Here is a 26,334-nt window from a genome sequence, read left to right on the forward strand (position 1 = left end):
GGCCAGTGCCCCTGTCACCCTCTCGGCGCCCCTCTCGGTGCCCCTGCTGACACACCGTAAATCCTACTCCGCTGTAATAAAAAAATGCATCGCACATTTCCTCTAAATGCAAATAGCTTGCATAGCAAAGCATGGTAGCCATGGCAATATTCTCTAAATTAGTAGTTATTGGACAGTAATGAATAAAAAGAAACAATACTTTTAGACAAACTGCTTGCTTGAACATGGTTGTACATTATCCTGCCCATAATCGTTAATTTATCTGAATATTTCAATGTTTGGTAATATTATTGCGTGTAAAATGGGGAAGTAAATAATAAACCAGATCAGAAATAGATTCCTGCATTGACCATTCTATTAATTTCCTTTTAGATGGTGTATCTAATCACATAAAAGACCTAATAGAATGGAAAAGACACATGGAGGTAGGTGGCTTGGCAAACAGTACTGTTAAGTGTACTTTTGAATATAAGTTAATGTACATCTAATATCTTATATATACTTCATTTGTACATGTTCAGATATTTCACAATAAATGATAAAGGTATAATAAATATATATATATATATACAAGGCTAATGCTGCTCCTTACCTTTATAAATACTAGAGATGGTCACTGACCCCCGTGTTTTGTTTTTGTTTTTGGATCTGGATTACCGTCGTGTTTTGGTTTTGTTTGGTTTTGTTTTGCTATTTTGTTGGAAAATCAATGTTTTTGGGCATAAAATAACCAAATTTAGTGCCCCACTTGTTTCTTGGATAAGTAATGTAATTGTAATGTAATTGTAAAGCTAATAAATTATCAAAAATACAGTTTAATTCCTGGTAGGTAGGCCTTCATTAATTCTACACACAAACCAGATTGTCTTCCTCCCCATCTATGCATATTGGCACTTATAGTTAAATATCTAAAGAAATGGACCAAGGCAGTTTGGTTTCTGTCTCTATAGGTTCCCCCCCCCCCCCTCCCCGCCCTCCACTTGTAGTTGAATAGGAAAAAAGCAGCCTGGATAGACTGAATATAAAAAATAAATGGATCAAGGTAGTTTTGTGGCTGTCTATGACCCCCCCGCCCTTCACTTGTAGTTGAATAGAAAAAAAGCAGCCTGCATAGACTGTAGAACTAGAATATACAAATAAATGGACCAAGGTAGTTTGGTGGCTGTCTGATTTGTAGTTGAATAGAAAAAAAGCAGCCTGCATAGACTGTAGAACTAGAATATACAAATAAATAGACCAAGGTAGTTTGGTGGCTGTCTATGACCCCCCACCCTCCACTTGTAGTTGAATAGAAAAAAAGCAGCCTGCATAGACTGTAGAACTAGAATATACAAATAAATAGACCAAGGTAGTTTGGTGGCTGTCTATGACCCCCCCGCCCTCCACTTGTAGTTGAATAGAAAAAAAAGCAGCCTGCATAGACTGTAGAACTAGAATATACAAAGAAATGGACAAAGGCAGTTTGGTATCTGTCTGCATCAGATCCCCTCTCCACTAGGAGTAAAATAGAAAACTATTCAGCCGTTAAATAATCTAGAATATAAATAGAAATTGAGAAAGGCAATTTGGTATCTGTCTGCATCATAATCATCAACATCATCATTAGTGCATTCGTCACCTAAACAAATCTCCCCCTCATCCTCTTCTATTTCCAAAGTGGCATCCTCATTTTGTGTATCACCGGCTACACTCGGGCTGTTCAGGCACACATCAGCAGAAGTGCTGAAAGGGCCCTTCTTTATGGGTACATTATCAGAATACTCACGATTAGACATGGACTCTCCACAGGGACTGGCCTTAGTGTTTTCTTGCAGCTCAGCTTTCACACGTAACAGTAGTTGTGCACCACTTTTGGAATTCTAATTACTTGGTCTTGCAAATACTATAGACAAGCCTGCTTGTCTTCCTCTTCATCAATGACTCTTAGCAATTGAACACTCATCTTTGGGTGTATATTACACCCAAACCTTATGAGTGCAAATTAGTAAAAATACAGTTTAATCCCTGATAGGCCCTCCACCATCCTTTGCATGTTAATAGTTAATAGGATTGGTTGGAGTTATGGTCAAGGTCACACATTTTTTAAAAAAATCTTTTAAACCAGCCCAGATGTTAATCTGTTGTGCTCTGCCCCCTGCGTCATCCCTGCTTGTGTTTGGAAAGTGCATATTGGTGCCAGAACCTCACATGCCAGAACTGCTACCACTGGTGCCACACTGCAGCAGGACTTACACAATCAACCGCATCCTCATCGTCGGATAGCCAAATCTCCCCCACATCCTCTTCTAAAGACAAAGTGTCATCCTCACTTGGTGTATTACCGGCTACACTCGGGCTGTTCAGGCACACATCAGCAGAACTGCTTAAAGGACCCTTCTTTATGGGTACACTAACAGAATGCTCACGATTAGACATCCAACTGTTGGATGGACTCTCCACAGGGATTGGTGTCATTTCTGATTCAGAGCAAACATTATCCTCTAATGCCTTACTGTTATCTTGCAGCTCGGCTTTGACACGTAACAGTAGTTGTGCACCACTTGTAGGCTCAGTAACATTTTTGGATCTGCCACTAATAGAGAAAGGCGAAGGCCTCATTCTCTCTTTGCCACTGCGTGTGTAGAATGGCATGTTGGCAATTTTTTTTTTATCGGCAGATAACTTTTCCTCAGTTACACTTCTTTTTCGCTTCAACACGGTAAAAATTTTTGGGGTGTGTGTTTTTTTGTCTGATTTCAAAAGACGGTGTAGTTTGACATCGCCTTTCCCAGATGACATACTGGGAACACTACCATCAGGACTGGTGACAGAACTTGGTTGCTGATTATGCTCATATGTAGACTGCTTTGAATCCATTCTGAGCCCAAAGCACTTGTAGTTCTACAAATTGTTTTTGACACTGCTGCCAAATAGGACTTTTTTGACAGGCAGAAAAATTTCTGCAAGAGAATGGGGGACACCCCAAAAGCAAATGGAAGTGCTAAATATATTGTTTTTACAGTGCTGCTAAATAGTACTTTTTTTTCACAGCCAGATAAATTTCTGCAAAAGAATGGGGGACACCCCAACAGCACTTGGAGTGCCAGAAACTGAACAAAAACCCTCCTCTCTTCTCCTCTTACTGCTGTAACAACTGGTATTAAGCTTTCAATGGTATTGAATACAATTAATCACTGTCCCTGCGCTGATATAGCCAGTGTGACCTAACCCTGCTTTCTCCCTCTGTCAAATGGCGATGGATTGCTGTGGAGGCTGGTATTTATGCTTTTCAAATCTCGCGAGATCTGAGCTCAAAAAAACGATGACGTTTTGCCTCGATTTTAAAACCGAACGGGCGGGAGAGTACCGGTCCCGCCCATCTCTAATAAATACACACACAAAACACATAAACAGGTTTGTTAAAATGTTTTCAAATTACTTTTTTGTATACTTGACTATTCCTACTGACTAGATTTTTCTCATTTATTGTGCTAATTTTGTTAGGTTTATTTAGATTTTTTACGTGGCAGTTGTCATTCGCCATCCCTGCACTGACGCTAGGTGCAGGAGACGGCCTCCTGTCTTTCCTCGACAGCCACATTTCCTTGTCTCTTTTGGGCACGCATGCGGAGGACCTCACCGACAGGTGAGGGAAAGTACCGTTCAGTTGCCAGGCACTCACCTGTGGGCGGTCAGCTGTGTCTGTTGCTGGAATTCCCTCACCCTATCAGGGCTTACCTTGCTGCATATATAGGAGCCTCTGGCACCACTAGGGTGCCAAAGAATTTGTTCGCTACCTGCTCCAGCACTTACTTGTGGTTCCTGACTCCTGCATACATTGGTTCTGAGTCGGCTTGCTTCCTCTACTATTCTCCTGCTTTACGATCTGGGGGTAAATGTATCAAGCTGCGATTTTGCAACTCCAGCGATTTTCTCGGGAGAGTTGAAACTCGCCGATGTATGAAGCTGAGTTTTCATACAAAATCGCCAGAGTTCTGCTTCTGTCAAAATCGCTACTTGCAAAATCGCCAGAGATCAAACTCACCACTGTTTGCCACTGCAGCTATACAAGTCTCCAATGTATGAAGCTGCGAGTTAGCAAACTCAGGAGAGTTTGCTTCTAAACACGCCAGATACAACACGCTGCTTGATAGCAGCGTGTTGTATCAACACATCACTGTTACACTGCCCTGGCAGTGTTAAAAAGTGAAAGAACAGATAAAAGATAAAAAAAAAAAAAGCGTGAGGTCCCCCCACTATTTATGCTTAACCCTAGTGCTGCCTGACTAGTGCTGGTCCCGTGAAAATCGGGGAAAAATTTTGCGTGGGGTTCCCCCGATCTTCACTTTACCAGCACTAGGCAAACCAGCCAGGGTTGGCGGCACTATAGCAGGGGGACGCGCGGCAGGGGTCCCCCTGCCATAATGACTAACCAACCCTAGACTGTTCAGCGCTGGGCTGGATTCCCTAGGGAGTGGGGTCCGCTGAAAAAAACGAGCGGGTCCCCCCCCTAGAAAGAAAGCCCAGTGCTGATAGCACTAGGGCTCTTCCTACTACCCCTGGGCTGTGGGTAGTAGGGTAATACGGCGGTAAATAGTAGAAAAGAATAAACTGACACCAATTTTGTTTGTGGAACTACAAGTCCCAGCCAGCCAGGTTGCCCTAAAAACTGTGGCCATGCTGCTGCTTGTATAACTACAAGCACCAGCATACCCACGGCAGCCAGGGCATGTTGGCACTTGGAGAACCACAAGTGCCAACATGCCCTGACATTCCTGGCTTGCTGGGCCCTGTAGTTCCACAAACAAAATTGGTGTCAGTTTATTTTTTTCTACTATTTACCACCGTATTACCCTACTACCCACAGCCCAGGGGTAGTAGGAAGAGCCCTAGTGCTATCAGCACTTTTTTCAGCGGACCCCACTCCCTAGGGAATCCAGCCCAGCGCTGCACAGCCTAGGGTTGGTTAGTCATTATGGCAGGGGGACCCCTGCCGCGCGTCCCCCTGCTATAGTGCCGCCAACCCTGGCTGGTTTGCCTAGTGCTGGTAACGTGAAAATCGGGGGAACCCCACGCAAAATTTTTCCCCAATTTTCACGGGACCAGCACTAGTCAGGCAGCACTAGGGTTAAGCATAAATAGTGGGGGGACCTCACGCTTTTTGTTTTTTTAAAACTTTTATCTGTTCTTTTACTTTTTACCACTGCCAGGGCAGTGTAACAGTGATGTGTTGACAACTCACTGTTACAACACAGGCGAGTTTGCCAAACACAGGAGAGTTTGCCAAACACAGGAGAGTTTGCTAAACTCGTCAGTGTTTACATCACTCAAAATCGCCAGAGATGACCAGCGATTTTGAACATGAGTCTCAAAATCGCAGCTTAATACATTTCCAGTTTTTTTAAAAAAAACAACGCGATTTGCCGCGATTTAAACGCGCTGGCAAACTCGCAGTTTGATACATTTACCCCCTGGTGTTTTATTGCTCAGTTTCGTTTTGACTTATGGCTTGTCCTGACTATTCTCCTGATTCTCCCCGTGTATTGTTCTGCCTGGCTTGTTCTGACCTGGATTGTTTGACTACGGCTGTCACTACACTGGTGACTGTCTCGGAGAACCCCGTACTGTGCACCCTTTTCGTCAAAGACCAAACTCCCTTGCGGGGGTCCCTGGTGAATACTCGGGATGCATTAGACTCCGTGCCTCTCTGTTCAGTTGCGCCAATACCAGCCAGTGGCTGCTAATTCCGTAACAGCAGTTACCATTCATAATGGGCTTCGCTATTCCAAATTGACTCAATTCTCTATCCATTCGTTTTATTTGCACTTAATGTTAAATTAATAGCGATATACAAATTTAAGCAACAAAGTGTAACTGCAATGCCACCTAAAAGGCAAATGTCTGCTGTGAGAGTAACTGCACAGCAAGAAGCAGCAAAAAGATGAAGGGTAGAGCGGGATAAAGCCTGACAACAAACTATGACTGATGACCAAAGAGAAGGCAAACGTGATTGTCCTCACCATGCAAATATGGTGAGGAAAAATTGTCCATCAGAATCGAACAATTGAAGAGTGAACAGGACAGAGGTCATATCACGTCAATGCCTACAAAATCAGCAAACAACTTGCCACGCCATTCCTGATGTCGGTAACTTGGTCCCATGAACAGTATTCGTAAATTTTGCCACACTAAGCATTTTCCGACTTAGCAGCCATCTGACAAACTATTCAATCAATGCTACCACAAGGGTAAAGTCAAATTGGGTTCAATAAGGTCTGCCCCTATTATGGAGCACTTAGTAAAAGGACAGCATGAACATTCAAAACATTTCTTTGACAACATAAGATCGATTAGTCGTGCTTTAGCATTTGTGTCTATTTGTGAACTAGAATGACAAGTGAGGCTTCATGGGACGAACGCACTTAAAGGGCGACAGGTTTTGTAATAAGCTGAACACTAACCTGAAGGAGTTAACTTTGGGTTGGGCCCGACCAATGGTAGCTCCAGGGGGAGGGACCTTGAGGGATATAGTTGGCTGCACTTCCTGGAATGCCTCATTCCACAGCACTAGATCCCACCCACCCACTCCTCGAGGTACATTTTGGGCTAATGTTGTGGTAGGAAGGCACTGCGTTCAGCGGCTGTTTTGTGGGCGTACAGGTAGTTGGTCATAGGTCACTGTTCCCTAGGAGGCACCAGTAACTCCTTTTTGGTCCTTCGGTGAGGAGGGTCCCTGTCCGGCTCGGTGAGGGAGGGCAGAGTGAGTTTTAAAGGGGCAGTCACTCTGACGCCAACTCAGCGCAAGTTTTGATGGGATTTGTTCCCCTGTGGTTGTGGACGTACGACGGTTTGCGCCAATCCACTTGTGATATATTGTTACCAGCTTAAGAGCTGTTTCGCAGTGCCCTTTCTCCGCCACCATAGGTTTAGTTAAACTCATAATAAAAGTTCTGGCAATTTTTTAATAACTTATCCAAGTCTCCGTGTGTTTATTTGCATGCAAATGTTTAGAATTTTAAAGGGTGATGTGAGGTTTATGGGGACATACACAGTGAGCCCTTTAATTGATTTTTTGGAGCCGGTAGTTGATTCCACCTTCGGGGGATAAATGATACACAGAATTTAACCGTTATCAAAAAAGGGTCCAACTTGATCTTAATCTAATTTTTTTTACATAGTTTTAAATGGCTTTGAACTAGTAAGCAGAAGAAGAAACATATAGTATAATAAATATTAACACATGATAACGGGAAAAGCAATTATTCATACAGTCAATTGGTGGATACATTTGGGGTATCAAATTAAGAAGATCATTTACAGTAGAGAAATCAGTCTCTTGCATGTTTGCAATACAAAACAATAACATATAACAAAGCAAGAATAGTTAGTACTTTAACTATAATTTAGTCAAATTGTATTCTTCTGAGACTGTCCATTGGGTCATTGAATCTAGCTGTGAGGAAGGTCATTCCCTGCTTATTTTTTATGTGAGCTTGGAGATCAGTCACTGCTGGTGAAGATGTCTGCTTGTCACAAGGATGTATAAAAGTCTTTGTCTTGCATTTGACAAGCTAGGGAAACGCACAACAACATGTGTAAAGCTGGATACAGACTGGCCAATCCAGCCACTTGACCCATACCCTGTGTGACAGAAACCATGTCCAATTTGGCCAAAAAGTGGATAACCAAATTGTACGAGATCTGGCCATCCAGTTCTTTATTCCCAGATTCCCATTAGTGCAGTTTTCCCAGATTCCCATTAGTGCAGTTGGAAAATAACCACATCTTCTCACCACATTTACCAACATGCCCAATAATAATCTAGTATATATCAGGCTCCAGGCACACTTTGGGCAAACACAATGCAATATTATGCTGATGGGTCTGGGAGAGTTTCCAGACAATTATACTTCACCTGATATAAAAAATGATATCCCTCCTCCCAAACCCCCACTTAAAACCTTCATTTTTATATCCTTTCTCCTACCTAATTCATAAAAATATGAAGTAAACTTTTTTCTTTTTTCTCTCTCTAAATGTGTATATTGTTCTGTCTCTGTTCTGTGTGCACTATGGTTTGAGTATGTATTAAATTTGTTTTTCATTTATTAATATTTATTTATATAGCGCCACCATACTCCATAGAGCTTTACAAATGGGGACATAATAAAACAAGACTGGGCGGCCTATTAATCAAAGAGAGAAAAGCCCTATCTCTTGTGAAAACTGGTGTGTTTTTCCCTGAAGATATGGCTCCTCCATATCTTACAAAGTCTTAACACCAGCGATTGCACTGCTATCTCCGTAGCTATGCTTCTCCATGCAAAGCACTGCCAAGGCTATTTAACAAACACTGCGGCGGTACATGAACTGACGCAACCCTCCTTTCCCTATCGCCATCTCAGAAGGTAATACTAGTCCTGGAAACTGCTGAGCTCTCTCTTCTTTGTGTTGTAATTCAGCTTCTGTGTACTTGCATACACTCCAGATATGACTCTCTGCAGGACTATACAAGCAAAGACATGTGTCTGAGAATAGCCATGTTCTCTTGCACAGTTGTTTGTCAGTAGAAATATATGTGTATGCTGGGCTTACAGTTTATATGGTTGCTTCCATGAAACTGTCTAATACTATAAACAGAGCAATACAGTACACACTGTAGGGCAGCAGGGTCTTGATGCATATCGGACACTATGTATGGCTATAAATGAAAAAAATACTTTATTATTTAAAAAAAAAAACATTTTTGTCCAATAGGAAATTTGTATTTACTAATATATATTTTTATACAATTTTGTTTCTAATTTATTTATTTTTTTATCTTCACCTAAAAGACTGAGATTTCAGTTCCACTGGGTATGCGGGAGCCAGCTAGCAAGGTCAAGCATGCACATATGTTCTGAGATTGGACTGGTAAAGCCATACTTGCCTACTTTGGGAGATCTCCTTGCTTCCTCATGGGGGCTTGGCCATGCAAATCACGTCTTTAGGCCCCGCCCCCGCCGGACCATTCCAATTTTGTGCACTTACTACAGGGTGTGGGCCAGGATGACGAGATTAGCCCCGCCCCACCCACTTCCCCAACAAAGAGTCCAGGATCTGGGAGTTTGCCCTTCTCTTGGGAGTCTCCCAGACATTCCGGGAGAGTTGGCAACTATAAGTAAAGGGAAGCCTTAACACAATATTTTAATAATAGTTTGAGTCGATAACAAGTTTTCTTTTGGTGTGATAAGTGGCGATAGAAAATATATTTTTTTCTCACAGAGTAATAAATAGGGGCCTGGGTATTAACAGAAAACAAAGTGATAAGAGGGCCTTGCTTACAAGCTTACAATCTATTGTATTTCTTGCCGATGTCTGCATGTAAACAACTTTGAAGTGGGTGTGACTAAAACCAACCTGTAGCCAACCTTTAGAATATTAAAAGGATTTTACACCACCTTGCATATAATGAGAGCATTCAGACCACATGGGCTGGAAATACCTGTAACTAGAGCATTGTATCACTTACAGTTGTTTACCTATGCTGGTTTTAGGGGGTGACGGCAGAACTTGTGGAGGACATGAGTGATCACCTGAGAATTCTTCTTGATAAAGCTGTGACAGAAGCTGTGCAATCATACAGAAAAGAGGATAAGACTGTGACATCTGGAGAAGATGAGAGGTGAGGTGAAACAATTGGGAAATGAGTCGGGGAAGAGAAGACACAATGACTCAGGCAGGAAAGACACAATGGCTCAGGCAGGGAAGACACAATGGCTCGGGCAGGGAAGACACAATGGCTCAGGCAGGTGAAGACACAATGGCTCAGGCAGGTGAAGACACAATGGCTCGGGCAGGGAAGACACAATGGCTCGGGCAGGGAAGACACAATGGCTCAGGCAGGGAAGACACAATGGCTCAGGCAGGTGAAGATACAATGGCTCAGGCAGGTGAAGACACAATGGCTCAGGCAGGTGAAGACACAATGGCTCAGGCAGAAGACACAATGGCTCAGGCAGGGAAGACACAATGGCTCGGGCAGGGTAGACCCAATGGCTCGGGCAGGAAAGACACAATGGCTCAGGCAGGTGAAGACACAATGGCTCAGGCAGTAAAGACACAATGGCTCAGGCAGGGAGGACACAATGGCTCAGGCAGGGAGGACACAATGGCTCGGGCACGGAAGACACAATGGCTCAGGCAGGTGAAGACACAATGGTTCAGACAGGTGAAGACACAAAGGCTCAGGCAGGTAAAGACACAATGGCTCAGACAGGGAAGACATAATGGCTCAGGCAGGGAAGACACAATGGCTCAGGCAGATGAAGACACAATGGCTCAGACAGGGAAGATACAATGTCTCAGGCTGGTGAAGACACATTGGCTCAGGCAGGTGAAGAGACAATGGTTCAGGCAGGTAAAGCCACATTGGTTCAGAAAGGTAAAGAGACAATGGGGGCAATTCAATAGCCAACAATGTGGTTTGCAGACATCGCACAGCGTAAATTGCCGGCAATTACGGTAGACCCCATAGAGTTACGAGGAAAAATGAGTGGTGATATCTGTTAAAGTTCCACCGCGAAGTGTCTCACGGACGTTTTTGGCTAACTGAATTCCCTCCAATGTTATCACCAGAAAGCAATTTTTGAGACACACTTTATTTAAATGATAAAGCGCCAAACATACCACCAACCACAACAGGATTCACATTTTACTGGAAAGCTTCCGGAGAACAATGATCTTGATGCATTTAAGTCCATTGAGAGAACTATCAAAATTGTAGGACGTGTAGTGGCTGCTACAGAATCCAAAGCTGTGGGAGACCGATAAAGCCGGTCCACCCTCCTGCGTGGTATGCCACTCTCTTTGTTACATATGCTCCCCCTCCACTCTCTCCTTGACACTTATGTCATGCTGCTATTTCAGGAGGTGGGTGGTCTGTGCAGAGACCACCTATATCATGGTGCAGCTATAAGAGGTGCTGAAGATTCTAGTAAAGGAGGGAATAGTTATGTGCCATGGTCTCAGTCCCTGGACAACTGGTTCTTAAATTAACAAAACAAAAAAATTAGACATCCGCCCCTATTATAATCTGCCACTGCAGCCAGTCCCATGCATGGGAGTGGTGAATTAACGTTAAAGTCAATGGCAGAAGTACAACTTTAATCTCCAATTCTAAGAAGGAACGGGAGAGTATTGAATAATATCCTAAACTGTCAGTAAATGTACGAAAAACAAAAGGGAATATGAACAATGAGCGTGTTAAAATCACAAATCCTTTGTGTCAGTAGTGGATTGTCTCGTCTTGGCCAGCGCTAAATAAATAATGTTATGAAATATCTTTTGATAATGATTTTAACCTGGAAAGATACTCAACTCTAATGCTATTACATTGAGTTCAGGAAGTACATTATCAGGCCATTGATGACTTTTTCCATACTCCTTATATACATAAGAACATAACTGTCCTGATTTAGTGCACTCAATTATTCACCGTCCTGCCAGTCAGGACCTTTGCCCCAACTTACAAAAAAATTTGGGAGGTATGTCCGCCACACAAGTTGTTGGTGCAGGGTGTATTTAGAGGGTGATAGTTAGGAAACGGGCCAGCACTTTAAGTGCTAGGTATGCCTGCTAGGATGACCATGTCCCCAGCACGACTCTGTCATGCCCTCTATTAGGCATAGAATGTTGGGAGGTAGGTAAGAGGAGCACTTTGGAGGAATATAATCCTAAAAGAGAGACACGTGGAATTATATTGTAAATGTTAATTTCCACATGTTACATGAGAAAAATATCATATATGATCATCTTCATTTAGTTACTGACACATACTCTCTAATTGTTTTGTATCCGGTTGTTTTTGCTTTCTTTAGACACCATGGCCCAGTATCAGAAAGGAAGAAGGTGTTTCTGCACCGTGCGTCACTGCTGGAGTAAGTGTAAATTGCTACTTTGTCGGCCTCTTTATTTTAGATTTTTTTTCAATGCAGTTCAGCCTCTTATTCTTTCGCAGTAGTGCTGCTGAATATTCAGGCACCATGCTTACTAACTGTTTAAATGTGATTAAAATACAGGTATGGCATAATCCAGAAACATCTTTAAGGCAGAAAAAATAGGTAAATAATTGCTGCAGAGCGAGGATAATTGCACAGACAAGAGGACAGTGTAAAGACCACTGCTATGGCAATGTGGGAAAAGCAGGGCCACATTTTATATTTAATTTAGTATATTTTATTGTAGAAAAAACCTTATGCACAAACCCCAGATCCCATATACATGAGCATGATTCTTTACACCAAAATATCAAACTACTTGGTTCCTTAGTCAATATGACACAAACCTCAGCAAAGTAAGAACAGTTTGTATTTTACGTATAGCTGGAGGAATGAATAACAGGGCCTGATTAACAGGCTGACTAGGCTGCACCCTAGGGTGTGAAGTTTTTGAGGGTGCAAAATTGTGACAGAGAAATGTATCAACTGAATTTAATTTTAAATTATCAGAGAATAATTGTTCCCCAAAGTAAAATGAAAGAAATAAAAGAAAAATGTAGTATGGTATTAATCTTGACGTATTCCTATGGTAAAGGCTGAAGACAATGAGTCATTCATTGTTGAGGATAAGCCAGTAGGAGAGACAAGGATGGCTACAGCTGCAGACGTGACAGCCCGCTCCCCATCATCTTCAAATCTTCAAATCTTAACCCATACTTGCCTACTTTGGGCAAGTTCTTTCCGGGAGGGGGGGTGGCGGTAGGGGACGTGACGCGGCCAAATGTGTCATTTTGGCCCCGCCCCCACGTTAAAAATTGTCGTTTTGTCGCGGGGGCGTAATTTTTGCCGCTGCTGCCGTCATTTTGTGACGGCAGTAGCGGGATGTGGGAGATTTGCTAGCTCTCCCAGGAGTCCGTGAGACTGACCCGAATTTCGGGAGTCTCCTGGACATTCCAGGAGAGTTGGCAAGTATGTCTTAACCTTTAGTAGCACCTGTTCATGCCTTCATTCCATTCTTCAACAGAGTTCTGATTTTAATGAAAATAAAATTAGTAACAAAGATTGCTATGACGTTTTTAAAAAGTGAAGCGGAGCTGAGTTTCGAAAACAAATGAAGATGAGTGCTGTGAGGAATTGGGATGATGGAAGTCAGATTTCAAATTAAGGACAAATTTGTTTCTACCTGTTGCATATTAGCTTGGTGTTGAAGGCGAGAGGGAGCCACAAGTATACTAGCCTAGGGTGGCCTGCACTCTTAAACAGGCCCTGATAAATAAGCAATTTATTAAAAATTTCATTTAAAGTATAACATTAGTATGTACAAGGATTAAAATGGATTTGTTATTATCTTCTGTTCGTTTGTGTGTTACATAATGGTGTATTAATGATTATTGTACAAGCAGAAATCCCAGCCTCCCCTCCCCCGTCCCTGCATGTAGTTTGAAGCTGCCTTAGTGCACCGTTTTACATAATCATACCAATCTATTAAGGAGGATATTTTTATTTCTTAGTTATTATTGCACTTCTATGGTGTCTGCTAGACACAAATCTAAGATGTTGTTATTAAGGACACCAATTTCCAGTCATTGAAATTCAAAATACTGACAATATAGAGTTGGGTGTAAGTTAATTCTTTTGCATAAGATATGCATTTCCATACTGTGCATGTGCACAACAAATGCAGGCATGTGCGTCCATATATAGATTTTTGTATTTTGTTGATTTGCGTCTTCTTAAGCTTAGAGATGTGGTATGATGGTGGACAGGGGCGGACAAGAGCAAAATATGGGTGTGCAGGGGAGGGCTGGCAAATTTTAGCCCGAGGGGCAAGACTCGACCTAGCAGCCTATTAGGAACATTTTAAAGGAAAAAATGCAGATGGCCCAGTGACCAAGCCCAAGGTAGACCACAGTGGATGTGACCGGCCCGGGTGGCAGATAACCCCCTGCCCTCCAGCCCTACCTGCCCCAGTGGGTGTGTACACATCAGTAGGATACAAATTGATGTGGTCAAATCGTCACATATGCCTTTTAGGAGATATTGAATGGCATATTGTGTGATAACTTTCAGCTACACTATCTACCAACTTCTGATTGGCAGATTGCATAATGACACCTCCATCACTGGTAGTTAAATTGTTACTCACCATAATATATGAAGTTACAGCCTCACATTACTTCTCCATTTCGACTACTGCAGGAAAGAAGTTTCTTATTTTATTTTTAAATGGAAAGCAGATTAGTAGGTGTCTGTGTGTGTATATATATATATATATATATATATATATATACACAAGTTAACCTGTGCATGATACTCATGCATTCTAGTCAAATCAAGCTACTTAAGGTGTTAAAAAGGTTCTTGTCATGCATTTGGGCCTAGCCCAGGCCTCCTCAGGGGAAGAGTGTTACTTCCCGACGTAAGCGCCCTTTTTTAACGTGGTTTTGTCCACATGTCACCACCTCATCATTTTTCTCCATCCCTTCATCCTTCATCTTTATCGCCACATCTATCCAGATGTCTATCCAGACACAGGGATCTCTCTCAGCGGTCCTGAGTATCACACTCCTCTCGCTCTGTCACCCCCGGCAACCACCAACCACTCCCCACTGTCACCCCCGGCAACCACCAACCACTCCCAACTGTCACTTCTCCTTCAAGAAATATATATATATATATATTTAAAATCTTTATAAACACTTTTAACAATTAACAAATTAAATTAACAAATTAAAAACATCTTAGTATACAAAATTTCAGCCCTTTCTGAGTTTTTTTTCCACACACACTAAGAATTTAGTAGGTCAGTGTATAACTCCGCCCAGCAGGTGGAGCTGCAGCAAATTTCAGCCCTTTCTGAGTTTTTTTTTCACACACACTAAGAATTTAGTAGGTCAGTGTATAACTTCGCCCAGCAGGTGGCGCTGCAGCTTGGGTTTTTTTTCCCCACACACAGACACACGCCACTAGGCTTTTATATAGTAGAGATATATATATATATATATATATATTGTGGCAAGAGCCCGCTACTGATGAAGCACACGCAAACAACTTCTTCTTTTTATGCAGCGTTATTGTCAGGATGGTTAAAATGTATTTGACACCGAATGACTTTCACAGCAATTATGGAGACCCTAAACGCTAGCTAGACATAGACCAGCTCTCTAAAGACTAGCCAGCTTCCCCAGCGTTGGTCTCAGTGAACAAATGACACAATCAAGCTTTTATACATGATACTCCTCCCCCAGCCTTAGCTTGATGGGCAGATGACACACCCACCTTCTCTTTAAGAGGAAACTCCCATCACTGGCTCTGTTTGCACTAACAGACACACCCTGTCTGTTTGCTGAGAGGAAGGAGCTTTCAAATCATGTAAGTTAACCAAACTTTAAACTACACATAAGTCTTCACCTGGTTTAACCTCAATCTAGGTGCATAACTGCGCCAATGTTTTATTCTGCTTGTATGCTTTCTCTGCATCTTGTCAGATAAATGCCTCCCTTTGTTACAATATATATATATATATATATTGTGGCAAGAGCCCGCTACTGCAGAAGCACACGCGTACAACTTCTTCCTTTTTATGGTTCTTTATTTTCAGGATGGTAATAATGTTTTGACACCGTATACTTGCACAGCAATTATGGAGACCCTCAACGCTTACTATACATAGTCCAGCTCTCTGTCCAGATCAGCCAGCTAGCCCAGCGTTGATCTCCCTGAACAATGAAACAAGCAGGGTTTTATACCTGACACTCCTCCCACAGGCCTAGCTTGATGGACAGGTGACACACCCACCTTCTCTTTAAAAGGAAAGGCCCATCCTTGGCTCTGTTTAGACTATCAGACCCACCCTGTCTGTTTGCTGAGAGGAAGCAGCTGTTAAATCATGTAAGTAAACCAATTTTAAACTACACATATGTTTTTACCTGGTTTAATCTCCACCTAGGTACATAACTGTGCCAATGTTTTACTCTACTTCCCTGCTTTCTCTGCATATTGCCAGCTAAATGCCTCTTTTTGTTACATATCCCTCCCCCTAGCGTCTCCAAGTAGGGGGACGCGGACTTCGCGAGGAGCGCATATTTTCGTGACAACGCATCTGCATTTTTGTGTAGAATCCCAGGCCTATGTTCTACTGAGAACTTGAAAGGTCGTAGTGCCAAGAACCAGCGGGTTACCTTGGCATTTACCTCACGGTTGTTCTGCATCCATCTTAATGGTGCATGGTCTGTTATTAGGGTGAACTCTCTGCCTAGGAGATAATAGCGCAGAGCTTCTCTAGCCCATTTTATGGCGAGACATTCTTTTTCCACAGTGGCATATTTTTGTTCCCTTGGAAGCAACTTATGACTTAGGTACAGGACAGGATTTTCTACTCCATTCTTCTCCTGTGACAAGACTGCACCTAAGCCAACACCAGAAGCATCAGTTTGGAGGAAGAACCTCTGGGTAAAATCTGGTGCTTGTAGAACTTGAGAGGAACAAAGAGCTAACCGAAGATCAGACCAGGCGGTTTCTGCAGAGTCAGACCAGGTTAATCTATCTGGACAACTTTTTTTTAACGTGTCCGTAAGTGGAGCAGCTCTAGTGGCGAAGTGGCTTACAAACTGCCTGTAGTAACCTACTAAGCCTAAAAAGGTTCTTAACTGTGACTTTTTCTCTGGTCTTGTCCAATTTTTGACTGCCTCCACTTTGTCTAGCTGGGGTTTTACATGCCCTCGACCAACAATGTACCCCAAATATTTGGCTTCTCTCATGGCTATGGCACATTTCTCCGGGTTAGCTGTTAACCCTGCGGACCGTAATGAAGCTAAGACCGCCTCAACTTTGGCTAAATGTGATCCCCAGTCTGGGGTATAAATCACTATATTGTCCAAGTAAGCAGCTGCATAAGCTGTGTGAGGTCATAGCAATTTATTCATAGCCCTTTGGAAGGTGGCAGGTGCCCCATGCAACCCAAAGGGTAGGACTTTATATTGATAGAGACCATCAGGGTGGAAAATGCAGTCTTTGGCTTGGCCGTGGAAGTCAGGGGAACTTGCCAATAACCCTTTGTTAGATCAAGGGTTGTTAAATAATTGCTACCAGCAAGTTTTTCCACTAGTTCATCCACACGTGGCATCGGATAGGCATCAAACTGCGACATACTGTTTAGGCGCCTAAAGTCATTGCAGAACCTAATTGTCCCATTGGGTTTCGGGACAAGCACAATGGGACTATTCCATTCACTAGTGGACTCTACAATTACATCTAACTGGAGCATCTTCTCGACCTCCTTTCTCACGTCCATCCGTCTGGCTTCTGGAATACGATATGGCTTCTGCTTGATAATGACTACTGGCTCAGTGACAATGTCATGTTCGATTAAGGTAGTGCGCCCAGGAATGGAAGGAAAGACATCCCTGGTCCGGCGAATCATTTCTTCAGTCTGTTGTCTCTGCTGAATGGACAAGGCTGGCTCTATGGGCACTTCAGACTTTTCAATGGCAGTACTCACTACCTGAGGAGAGGTTTCCTCATCATGCCAGGTTTTAAGGAGGTTCACATGATATATTTGCTCCTCCCTTCTCCTACCTAACTGGTGGACTCTGTAATTGACAGCCTCTAGAACTTCATATGGACCCTGCCAATGGGCGAAAAGTTTGCTTTCCTGGGTAGGAACCAGGACTAGGACCTTGTCCCCAGGCTTGAAAGATCGAACAACAGCACTTTTGTCATAACTTTTCTTCTGTCGTTCCTGAGCCTCTTTTACATGTTGCTGCACAATGGGCCCTATCTTTCCTAGCCTCTCATACATTTGGGACACAAATTGTACCAGATTTGGCTCCCTGGGACCTTGCTGCTCCCACCCTTCATTTAACATATCCAAGATACTCCTGGGCTGTCTCCCAAACAATAACTCAAAGGGACTAAACCCTGTTGAAGCTTGAGGTACCTCATGGATGGCAAACATCAAATAGGGAATAAGAGTGTCCCAATATTTTTTCTCTTGAGCCACTGCTTTCCTGAGCATGTGCTTTAATGTGCGGTTAAAGCGTTCCACCAAGCCATCTGTTTGTGGATGGTATACAGAGGTGTGAAGCGCCGTAACCCCTAGCAACTGGCACATGTCCTTCATCAGTTTAGACATGAATAGAGTAACCTGATCTGTGAGAATTTCTTTGGGTATTCCCAAGCGTGTAAACATCAATACAAGTTCTTTAGCTATGGTGCTGGACTTTATGTTTCGAAGGGGAATTGCCTCTGGATACCTGGTTGCATAGTCAAGCACCACTAGTATATATTGGTGCCCACGTGCAGATTTTTCCAGGGGCCCCACAAGGTCCATAGCTATCCGTTCAAAGGGAACTTGTACTATTGGTATTGGAATGAGAGGTGCCCTGTACATGGGTTTGGGACAGGTTCTCTGACAAATGGGACAGGACCGGCAATACTTTTTCACTGCCATGTGTACACCGGACCAGTAAAACCTAAGCAGAACTCGTTCCCGTGTTTTATCCTCCCCTAGGTGTCCCCCCACAGACATGTGTATGTGCTGCTTTTAACACTAGGGTTACATGGACCAGAGGAACCATTAATTGTTCTACTTTTTCCCCCTGTACATTAGCAACTCTATACAGGAAATTATTTTTAACAATAAAATATGGTATACCTTCTGCAGGCTGGGCGGCTTTCGCTACCCCATTTACCTCAGTCACACTTTTAAAGGCATGTTCCAAAGTGGCATCATTAAGTTGGTCTCGAGCAAAGTCCTGCAAAGGAAACAAAATTGGTATTGCGGACCAGTCCATATCCTCACTGACAGACGGGGTGGGCTCATCTGCGACATCACCGACCAATGCTAGTTTGGACTGTCCATGTTTCCCCACAGTTGGATGCTTTTGTGGAACTCCTGCTGTGACTCCCAGGATGGCATTCTGGTTTGGCGGTTCCCAAAGATCGATGTCCAGATGTTTTGCATTCTTAGGCGGTTCCTTTAAGACCGGGCTTCCGACCGTTGCATCAGTTGCCGGCATGTCCGGCCGGATCTGCTCACCGAGGACATCATTAAACAGTGGGAAGTCTCGCCCCAAAATGAGTGGATATGGGAGTTTAGGTGCCATGGCAGCTACCACCATAACAGTTTTGTCTTTGAGTGTGACTGGTAGTATTGTTCTCTCATACTCCTCTGTTGTGCCATGTACGCAAAGAACTTTCACTTTGGGCAACCGAGAAGTTATGGTTTCGGGTAAAGCAGAGCTGGAAACCAATGAGAGTTCACTCCTCAAGTCAACCAAGGCCAGAACAAGATTTTGGTTGTTTAGCACAGTCACCTGGAACAAACAAGGACTTCCTGATAAGGGACTCATGGTAAAAGAGCTTGGAAATGCAGGTCCAATATGTGCTACAGAATAGTCCATGGGTTCCTGTAGTTTAGGACACTCTGCCTTAAAGTGGCCTGGCTCACCACATTGAACACACTTTAGATTAGACAGCTTTGCACCTGGCCCTCTGTCCGTAGCAGTTTTGCCATTGGGCCCTGTGGAAAGGATTGTCAAACCTGGCTTTTGGCGTGGCAGCGGCTTAGGCACAAATGCAGGTTCTTTAGTCATTTGCTGTAGCGCACAAAACCTTTCTACCACGGTGGCAAGCTCTTCATAAGTTTGTGGGTCTGATTGCAGAACCCACCTTTGCAAATCGCGTTTCAGCCCCCGAATGCAGTGATCTATTGCCAGAACTTCAATAATCCGAGAAGGCGAATTCTCCTCAGGCTGCAGCCACTTCTTTAAGATTTTAGAAAGCTCAGCCACTTGCGCTCTGACCGGTTTTTCTTTATCATAGCGCCATTGGTGATAGCGCTGGGCTCTGTCTGGCCCGGAAACTCCAATGCGAGCCAATATCTCAGACTTTAGACACAGATAATTAGAGGCCCGTTCCTCATCTAGATCCATATAAGCTCGCTGAGCTTCACCAGTCAGATATGGCGCCAGTCTCTCAGCCCAATCTTTAGGAGACCATTTTGCCCTTTTTGCAAGTCTCTCGAAAGACACCAGATATGCTTCTACGTCATCAGCTGGTGACATTTTCTGGAGAACAGGACCAGGTGGTTCATTTCTGTCATGTGGCTTAACTCTTCTCTTAAGAGCCTTATGTTTTCCACCTGTGCCTCGGCGACTTGTAGCATCTGAGCTTGCTGCTGTTGCTGCGCAGCGGCCACATTCACGAGGGTTCTCAGTACTTCCTCCATGTTGATGTCTGCGCGGGTTGGGTAGCGGAAACTTTCTTCCCGGAGCATCCCACTCCTGACACCATTTGTGGCAAGAGCCCGCTACTGCAGAAGCACACGCGTACAACTTCTTCCTTTTTATGGTTCTTTATTGTCAGGATGGTAATAATGTTTTGACACCGTATACTTGCACAGCAATTATGGAGACCCTCAACGCTTACTATACATAGTCCAGCTCTCTGTCCAGATCAGCCAGCTAGCCCAGCATTGATCTCCCTGAACAATTAAACAAGCAGGGTTTTATACCTGACACTCCTCCCACAGGCCTAGCTTGATGGACAGGTGACACACCCACCTTCTCTTTAAAAGGAAAGGCCCATCCCTGGCTCTGTTTAGACTATCAGACCCACCCTGTCTGTTTGCTGAGAGGAAGCAGCTGTTAAATCATGTAAGTAAACCAATTTTAAACTACACATATGTTTTTACCTGGTTTAATCTCCACCTAGGTACATAACTGTGCCAATGTTTTACTCTACTTCCCTGCTTTCTCTGCATATTGCCAGCTAAATGCCTCTTTTTGTTACATATCCCTCCCCCTAGCGTCTCCAAGTAGGGGGACGCGGACTTCGTGAGGAGCGCATATTTTCGTGACAACGCATCTGCATTTTTGTGTAGAATCCCAGGTCTATGTTCTACTGAGAACTTGAAAGGTTGTAGTGCCAAGAACCAGCGGGTTACCTTGGCATTTACCTCCCGGTTGTTCTGCATCCATCTTAATGGTGCATGGTCTGTTATTAGGGTGAACTCTCTGCCTAGGAGATAATAGCGCAGAGCTTCTGTAGCCCATTTTATGGCGAGACATTCTTTTTCCACAGTGGCATATTTTTGTTCCCTTGGAAGCAACTTATGACTTAGGTACAGGACAGGACATAACTGTGCCAATGTTTTACTCTACTTCCCTGCTTTCTCTGCATATTGCCATCTAAATGCCTCCTTTTGTTACAATATATATATATATATATATATATATATATATATATATATATATATATATATATATGGTTTTGTTTTTTGGCAAAACCGCCCTTGTGTGTTTTGGTTTTGGATCCCGATTTTTTTTCTAAAATCCCTATTTTTTTGTTAAAATCACATATTTTTGCTTTTTTTCCCCTTACATTATTATTAACCTAAATAACACTAATTTTGCAGTCAATTTTGACCACCTCACAGGTCACAATATTATTTTCATACACTTTCAAACAAAGACTGCAGCAACCTGGCTAGATACTAAGCGACAGAGCAATGACTCAAACACACGGAAGTTCCTAGCACATCTAGGACACAATGCCACACAGCAGTGTCAGTAAAGAAAATTGCTGCAAAATGGAATTGTCCTTGGATCATGAAATCAGTTATGGTTCATTTGATCGCTCCACCCGTTCCTTGGATAACTGTGGTAATTCTACAGCTAATACATGCCGACGAGCGTTCCACCCCCCCCCCCCCCCCCCTCCTAGGGATGTGTGCTTTTATCAGACCCAGACCAGTCCAGGGTGGCAGACGATGCACTAAAAAGAGCCATTGTAATTCACAGCAAAAAGCAAGTTCATCACTGAGCTTCAAATCAGCCCCAATTTCCCAAAAATTATAATATAGTTAGGTACCTTTGACGTAAAGTGCAGATTACAAACACTTTGTACAATACTGATGAAACAGCAGCAATGTGGAAGGTAATGCATATACACGTCTATTTAGACATCCATGCTTACATTACTTCTGCAAGCAATGTTGGGCCTGATTCATTAAGGGAAGTTAATTAAAAAAAATTGAGTAAGTAGTCTCCTGGACAAAACCATGTTACAATGCAGGGGGTGCAAATTAGTTTTCTATTTTGCACATAAGTTAAATACTGTCTGTTTTTTTCATGTAGCACACAAATACTTGATAGCTTATTTGTACACTGAAATTTAAAGTTGATGTTTGTGTGCTACATGAAAAAAACAGACAGTAATTAACTTATGTGCAAAATAGAAAACTAATTTGCACCCCCTGCATTGTAATATGGTTTTGTCCAGGAGACTATTTACTAAGTTTTTTGACTTAACTTTCCTTAATGAATCAGGCTCGTTGTTCTTTGTTAATAAAACTGTTGTCTTTATACCTTCAAAAAAATTAAAAATAATCCTCCACCATTCTTTGGATGTTGATAGTTGATAGTAGGATCAGGTGGAGTTACAGCAGAGGTGTCACTAATTCTGGTCAATTCTTTTACAGTAGAAAAAAACAGATGTCAAAATGTTGTGCTGAGCCATCTGCATCATCAATGGGTGTCTAAGATTTTTGCAAAGCACACAACAGTATATTGCACATGTAGGTAACATTGGCACACAGCGGTAGTTGAAAGGAAGAGTGGTGCAAGATTGAATTGTCCTTGGGCCCTCGCACCCACCCTTATGTTGGATTTTAAAATGGACATGCACACTTTAACAAACCAAGCACTGATGTGCTTGGTTTGTTTGGGTCCCCACAAAACAAGCTAACAATCGCCTTAAGGCACCTAAGGTAACAGTGCTGTTAATGAACTCTACTGTGGCAAGATATTTTTGTCATCATCCTCAGCCTCATCCTCACCCTCATCATCCTCACACATTATTAATTCATCACCGCTGGAATCCACCATTACAGAACTCTCAGTATTTTGATGTAATTGGCAGGAAAGGCCTTCCTCGTTGAACTTGAAGTTCATTTTTATGAAAATCATCTTTTCCACATTTTGAGGAAGTAGCCTCCTACGCCAATCACTGTCAAGGTTCCTGGATGTGCCGAAAACTCTTTCCGATAACACACTGAAGGGTGGGCAGCTTAGGCAGTGCAAATCGAGTTGGTACATGGGTCTCCAAATTCCCTTTTTTTCCTCCCAGTATGTAAAGAGACTGTCTGATGTGCCTATTTCTATGCTGTCGTGAAAATCATCCTCCACCATCCTTTGGATGTTGATAGTAGGATCAGGTGGAGTTACGGCAGAGGTGTCACGTTTTTTTGGTCAATTCTTTTAGACCAGACCAGATGTCAAAATGTTGTGCTGAGTCATCTGCATCATCCCTGGGTCTCTTGGGAAAGCTAAGTTTTTTCCTAGCAGCAGTTGACTGAGAAACTGAAGGAGGAGATGCCATCCTGTCACATAACACTTGAGCTGTCATCTTGCTGACCAGGACCTCCTTGCATCTCTACAGATCTGGGTCAGTTGTAAACAAATAGAAAACATATCTCTTAAACTGACACAGTCGCCAAAATGTAGTGATCCGATTTCAAAATTTTGATAACACTTGGATTCTGACAAAGCGAATAAAGTACTTGATTTACAAGTCCGACACACTTAGCATAATTGCTTTGTTTAATCTCCTTCAGTTTCTCAAGCTGCTTTTCCAAAAGTCTAATTAAGGGAATCACTTAACTCAAGCTAGCAGTGTCTGAATTCACTCCACAGGTGACTACTTTGAATGGTTTCAGCACCTTGCACAGCACGAAAAGTATTCTCCACTTAAATAGGAGTATTACTAACTACCTATGAATATTACCATTTAAAATTCAACAAAAGCAAACAAAGAATGATTGAATATAAAATATAGCATATCAACTTTAAAGAGAAAGAAGAGCAACAAAGAATTCTTGTACCAGGGGACGCCGGGCAGGCGTCTCTTGAACCTCAGGACGGACAGTCTTGTCTGGAACATTTGGGCACAGGACAGACCTCTCTAAAAAATCAGGAGGTAGGTCTGCCTCTTGGACATCCAGACATAGATCAGTCTTATCCATAACCTTGGCATGCTTGAAAGTCCTCTGTTGAAGCTCAAGGCATAGTTGCAGTGCTCTCTGGTACCTCTGGATGCTTTGTAGTTTCTTCTGGACACTCTGGGTCTGGGGCAGTTCTCTTCGGAACCGTCAAGCACAAGGCAGACCTTTCTGGAATCTCAGGAGATAGGCAGTCCTCTCTGGAACCTTTAGACTGATCTGCCCCAGGTCTCAGAGAAGACTGTCTCTTGAACCTATGGGCGCAGACCAAATCTCCCTTTAACCCCTGAAAGCTTGGTAGTCCTCTATGGAATCTAAAGGCACAAAGCCATCCTTTCCTGAACCTTAAAGTGCAGGATAGTCCTCTCCACAACATTAGAGAACAGAGTAGACATCTCTTTAAACTCAGGACAGAAGGCAGACCTCTCTGAAATCTCAGGGTGCACAAAAGTCCTCTCTGGAACTGCAGACCACAGAAGAGTCCTCTCTTAAACCTTAGAGCACTGTGCAAGGCTCTCTGGAGAATCTGTACTGTTCTTCATGAGGTCTCTGAGAGTACTTCTTCTGGAATTACTGGAGGCAGTAAAGTCCTCTCTTGAACGTTTGAGTGCAGGGCAGTCCATTTCTGGTTTGTCAGGAAAAAGCACAGGCCTCTAAAAAGAGCCATGGTTAAGGACATGCCCTTCCCCCAAAAAGAGGATCCACCCTCCCAATGCCCTCTGTTCCTCTTCTTGGGGGTAGGGGGTGTCTTTAAAAGTAAGACAACACATACACTTAAATAGGAGTATTACTAACTAGCTGTGAATATTAGCATTTAAAAATCAACAAATGCTAACAAAGGGGCATACTCAATTGTGAGTTTTCCGCGCCACGGAAAAACTAGTACCGTTAATACGGTAATAGGTAGCTGGATTTCAGCTCGCGGCTCAGAGAGCTGCGAGCGTAAATCCAGCGAGAAAATTACCGTATTAACTGTTTTTACACGCACTATTACCGTATTAACGGTAATAGTGCGTCGAGTGCAAGATTTTCGGCGTTTCCGCCGACAATATGCCACAAAGAATGATTGAATATAAAATATAGCATACTAACTTTAAAGAAAAAGAAGAGTGTTATAGGATCCTGGGATCCGCCATAATAATGATACAATGCCTTTGACCTTATTAATAACCAATCTCATTAATTATTGGGATATAATGCAATTTGCGTCTTTTTCGCTATTTTAGTCACATCGAATAAAACGCACCCATGACATCTCAGATGTACTTTAGAGGCATTATTTCACTCAACCTTTTGAGGTTTCGCCTAATACCATGGCAACCATAAACAAGGTGTCCCAGTTGTTATGCTTGCGCATCCCTACTAGAAATCCATAGACTTACGCGATTCCTGTGTTTGACAAGGCTATATATATATATATATATATATATATATACATCTCGCCTAAATATTACACAGATATCCCACAATTATGTGTTAATCGCTAAACAAATACCAATCTATCATTTACCTCACTATACTGCATTATCTATATAAACATCCATTCATCCTATTCATTCCAGTTATCTAAACATACAAAACAGGCATAAGGATACAAGTCTTTTACTTTACAACATAAATGCATACATACAATACAGATAATACATTATAGATTAAACAGACAATGCTACAACTTCAGAAGTAAGTACATAATATCCTATTCTGTTGTGTGTGTGTGTATATTTACTAGTGTATATGCCAGTGGTTCCCAAAATTTTGCAGTTCGCGGCACTTAGAGTCTCCAAATTTTTTCAAGGCACCCCTCCAAAATAATTACTGAGCAGTCCTGTTTTAGAAGTAGTTGGGTCAAAAAATTGTAATAAGTATTTAGGTCACGACAAAAATACTTAATTAGTTGTATGCAAAAATGCCCCTCTGCATCCAGGCACACTGCCCCCTCTGCATCCAGGCACACTGCCCCCTCTGCATCCAGGCACTCTGCCCCTCTGCATCCAGGCACTCTGCCCCCTCTGCATCCAGGCACTCTGCCCCCTCTGCATCCAGGCACTCTGCCCCCTCTGCATCCAGGCACTCTGCCCCCTCTGCATCCAGGCACTCACGCTGTCCCCCTCCTCTGCCCTCTGTCACGCTGTCCCCTCCTCTGCCCTCTATCACGCTGTCCCCTCCTCTGCCCTCTGCCACGCTGTCCCCCTCCTCTACCCCCAGGCACGCTGCCCCCTCTGCAGCCCGCTGTCCCCCTCTGCTGCACCCCTCCGCTGTCACACTGTCCCCCTCCGCTGTCACACTGTCCCCCTCCGCTGTCACACTGTCCCCCTCTGCTGCCCCACTGTCCCCCTCTGCTGCCCCACTGTCCCCCTCTGCTGCCACCTGTCCCCC

At 43.1% G+C, this 26,334-nt stretch overlaps 1 protein-coding gene and 1 long non-coding RNA gene across 4 annotated transcripts in view; one reads left to right on the top strand and one right to left on the bottom strand.

The window, feature by feature from the left end:
* Positions 1-26,334, bottom strand: part of LOC142141081 (uncharacterized) — a 65,887-nt gene that overhangs the window by 33,506 nt on the left and 6,047 nt on the right. The window lies entirely within an intron of this gene.
* The window catches only part of SOAT2 (sterol O-acyltransferase 2), a 116,785-nt gene that overhangs the window by 30,115 nt on the left and 60,336 nt on the right, over positions 1-26,334 (top strand). For all 3 annotated transcript variants that reach the window (XM_075199172.1, XM_075199170.1, XM_075199171.1), the window contains 3 exons: positions 373-425; positions 9,516-9,643; positions 11,838-11,897. In XM_075199172.1, the coding sequence (XP_075055273.1) occupies positions 373-425; positions 9,516-9,643; positions 11,838-11,897 (241 nt within the window). The remainder of the gene's footprint in view (positions 1-372; positions 426-9,515; positions 9,644-11,837; positions 11,898-26,334) is intronic.

Source organism: Mixophyes fleayi, chromosome 2 (assembly GCF_038048845.1).
Source record: "Mixophyes fleayi isolate aMixFle1 chromosome 2, aMixFle1.hap1, whole genome shotgun sequence".
Taxonomy (NCBI): domain Eukaryota; kingdom Metazoa; phylum Chordata; class Amphibia; order Anura; family Limnodynastidae; genus Mixophyes; species Mixophyes fleayi.